Source organism: Amphimedon queenslandica, unplaced genomic scaffold (assembly GCF_000090795.2).
Source record: "Amphimedon queenslandica unplaced genomic scaffold, v1.1 AMPQUscaffold_13231, whole genome shotgun sequence".
Taxonomy (NCBI): domain Eukaryota; kingdom Metazoa; phylum Porifera; class Demospongiae; order Haplosclerida; family Niphatidae; genus Amphimedon; species Amphimedon queenslandica.
Window position 1 is genome coordinate 19555 of NW_003546533.1, and position 1765 is coordinate 21319.

The 1765-nt window shown below is 36.8% G+C and overlaps 2 protein-coding genes across 2 annotated transcripts in view; both read left to right on the top strand.

Annotated features, from left to right (window-relative positions):
- Positions 1-1765, top strand: part of LOC100632458 (mediator of RNA polymerase II transcription subunit 17-like) — a 9233-nt gene that overhangs the window by 3719 nt on the left and 3749 nt on the right. The gene's annotated exons all lie outside the window — the stretch shown is intronic.
- LOC109584211 (mediator of RNA polymerase II transcription subunit 17-like) lies at positions 132-1075 on the top strand. Its single transcript, XM_019999868.1, has 3 exons — positions 132-272; positions 505-699; positions 807-1075. The coding sequence occupies exons 1-3, from the start codon at positions 172-174 to the stop codon at positions 961-963; spliced, it is 453 nt and encodes a 150-aa protein (XP_019855427.1). The 5' UTR covers positions 132-171; the 3' UTR covers positions 964-1075.

Genomic DNA, 1765 nt, shown 5'->3' on the forward strand with positions numbered 1-1765 from the left:
TAAACTGTAATTGCTGCTGCTTCAAATGTAACTTTGCTTGTACTGCTGCCTCTTCAGAGCGTTCAGAGCCTAGTTCTTTTGTTTGTCTATGAGCCCCGCCCTTGTTTGCGTGATTTTTGTTGCTAACACCCCCGCAATTTTAATTGGTCTTGATCCGCCCACAAGTCACACATGGCGTCCAATGGTGATGCTGGTTTCAAGGTCTCAGTTGAATCACTCCATACTACAAGAGTCAAGGAGATCAACTATGATGGAGAAGAGATATATGAAGGGTAACAGTCATTTATTATAATAATACAGAATGTAATTAATTGAGTAGATGTTATTTCATTATTTTCTTGATTTTCATGACTATATAAATTTTAATTGGGAATTCTAAATTAAAGTGACATAAGTGAAAAGCATAAAAATACTTATAATAGCATGCAAAATTAATGATGCGTAGATTGTACACTAGAATTGTTATTTGGCACTGTACATGCATGTATGTGTGTTTATTTGTAGGAGACCTTCTCTCTCTCAGAAACTAAGTGAATTAGCTCAACATGTTGACTTTAGAGAAGAGAGAGCTGATGATGATAGTGACAGAGAAGGAGGAAGGAAGAAACAAGAGGAGGAGGAGGAGGAGGGAGTTTCTGGTCCTACAACTAAGAAACCAAGTCATCGCTGGCCATGGGAATTCACACACTCAAAACTCAAGTACATAAATACATGAATTTGTATAAACAAGAGTATGAATCATGTATCAATGTATTGCATACATAAAGGATAGTTAAACTTTATTATTAGTTTTGTGTTTATTGCAGGCAAGCATTGACTGAAGTTAGTGTACTGTCTGATGTGTTACAAATTGTTCATAATCATCATCAATACTTGTCATTGGATCCAGTTTATGTTAATAAGAAATACACATTACCTCCTTCATATCAATACCAAATTAAAAAGAAGGTTAGCTTCTCATGATTTGTTACTTTACTCAGTTATGCATGCACAATACATGTACCTCAATATAGAAGATTATAAAGGCATAGTATTGGGCATAGTGTGAATGTACTATTCCTTTACCTGTATTGTGTTTAATATAATTAGATACACAGATCAATAGGAGTTCTTTTAGTGAGCTTTGTCCCTATTAGATTGATACCGTAGGTCGGGATATATTCGCGGCTGCAATTATTCGCTGTCATAAAAAAATTTCAATTAAAAACCATGGAAACTGTTAGAGCGTTGCTATGACAATTAAGACCACGTGTTTAGTGTTGAGCTATTCATCTGTTCTTTAGCAGCTATAGTGGAGCCATTCACCAATAGCGAGTCCTTCTCTATCTGTTAACTTCTTGTATGGACTGCTACCTCAGAGCTCTTTCAGCCTCTTTGCTGCAAATTGTTGCTGGTCCGAGTGCTGCACTGGTGATGTTAAACCACGCCCAAGTCAATAAACACTAACTAGAATAGGTGGAGAGTCCCAAAATACGGCGAGGCACTAGTTCTGAAAAGAACTGGTAAAGCAGCTCCAAAGAGACCAAGGCTTAGTAACACAAGAAGAACAACAGCTGAAGAACACTGCAGCAAGGTGCTTTTCTTCACTATCGCACCGTTTTCAATTAAAATAACACCTCGGTTTCCATGGTTTTTAATTGAAATTTTTTTATGACAGCGAATAATTGCAGCCGCGAATATATCCCGACCTACGGTATCAATCTAATAGGGACAAAGCTCACTAAAAGAACTCCTATTGATCTGTGTATCTAATTATATTAAACAC

What these genes read in the sequence shown, in the direction of transcription:
- LOC109584211 (XM_019999868.1), top strand. Translation starts at nt 172, where the DNA reads ATGGCGTCCAATGGTGATGCTGGTTTCAAGGTCTCAGTTGAATCACTC. An exon ending in GGAGAAGAGATATATGAAGG is followed by an intron (nt 273 to 504) that starts GTAACAGTCATT and finishes GTTTATTTGTAG; the next exon opens with GAGACCTTCTCTCTCTCAGA. An exon ending in TTCACACACTCAAAACTCAA is followed by an intron (nt 700 to 806) that starts GTACATAAATAC and finishes TGTTTATTGCAG; the next exon opens with GCAAGCATTGACTGAAGTTA.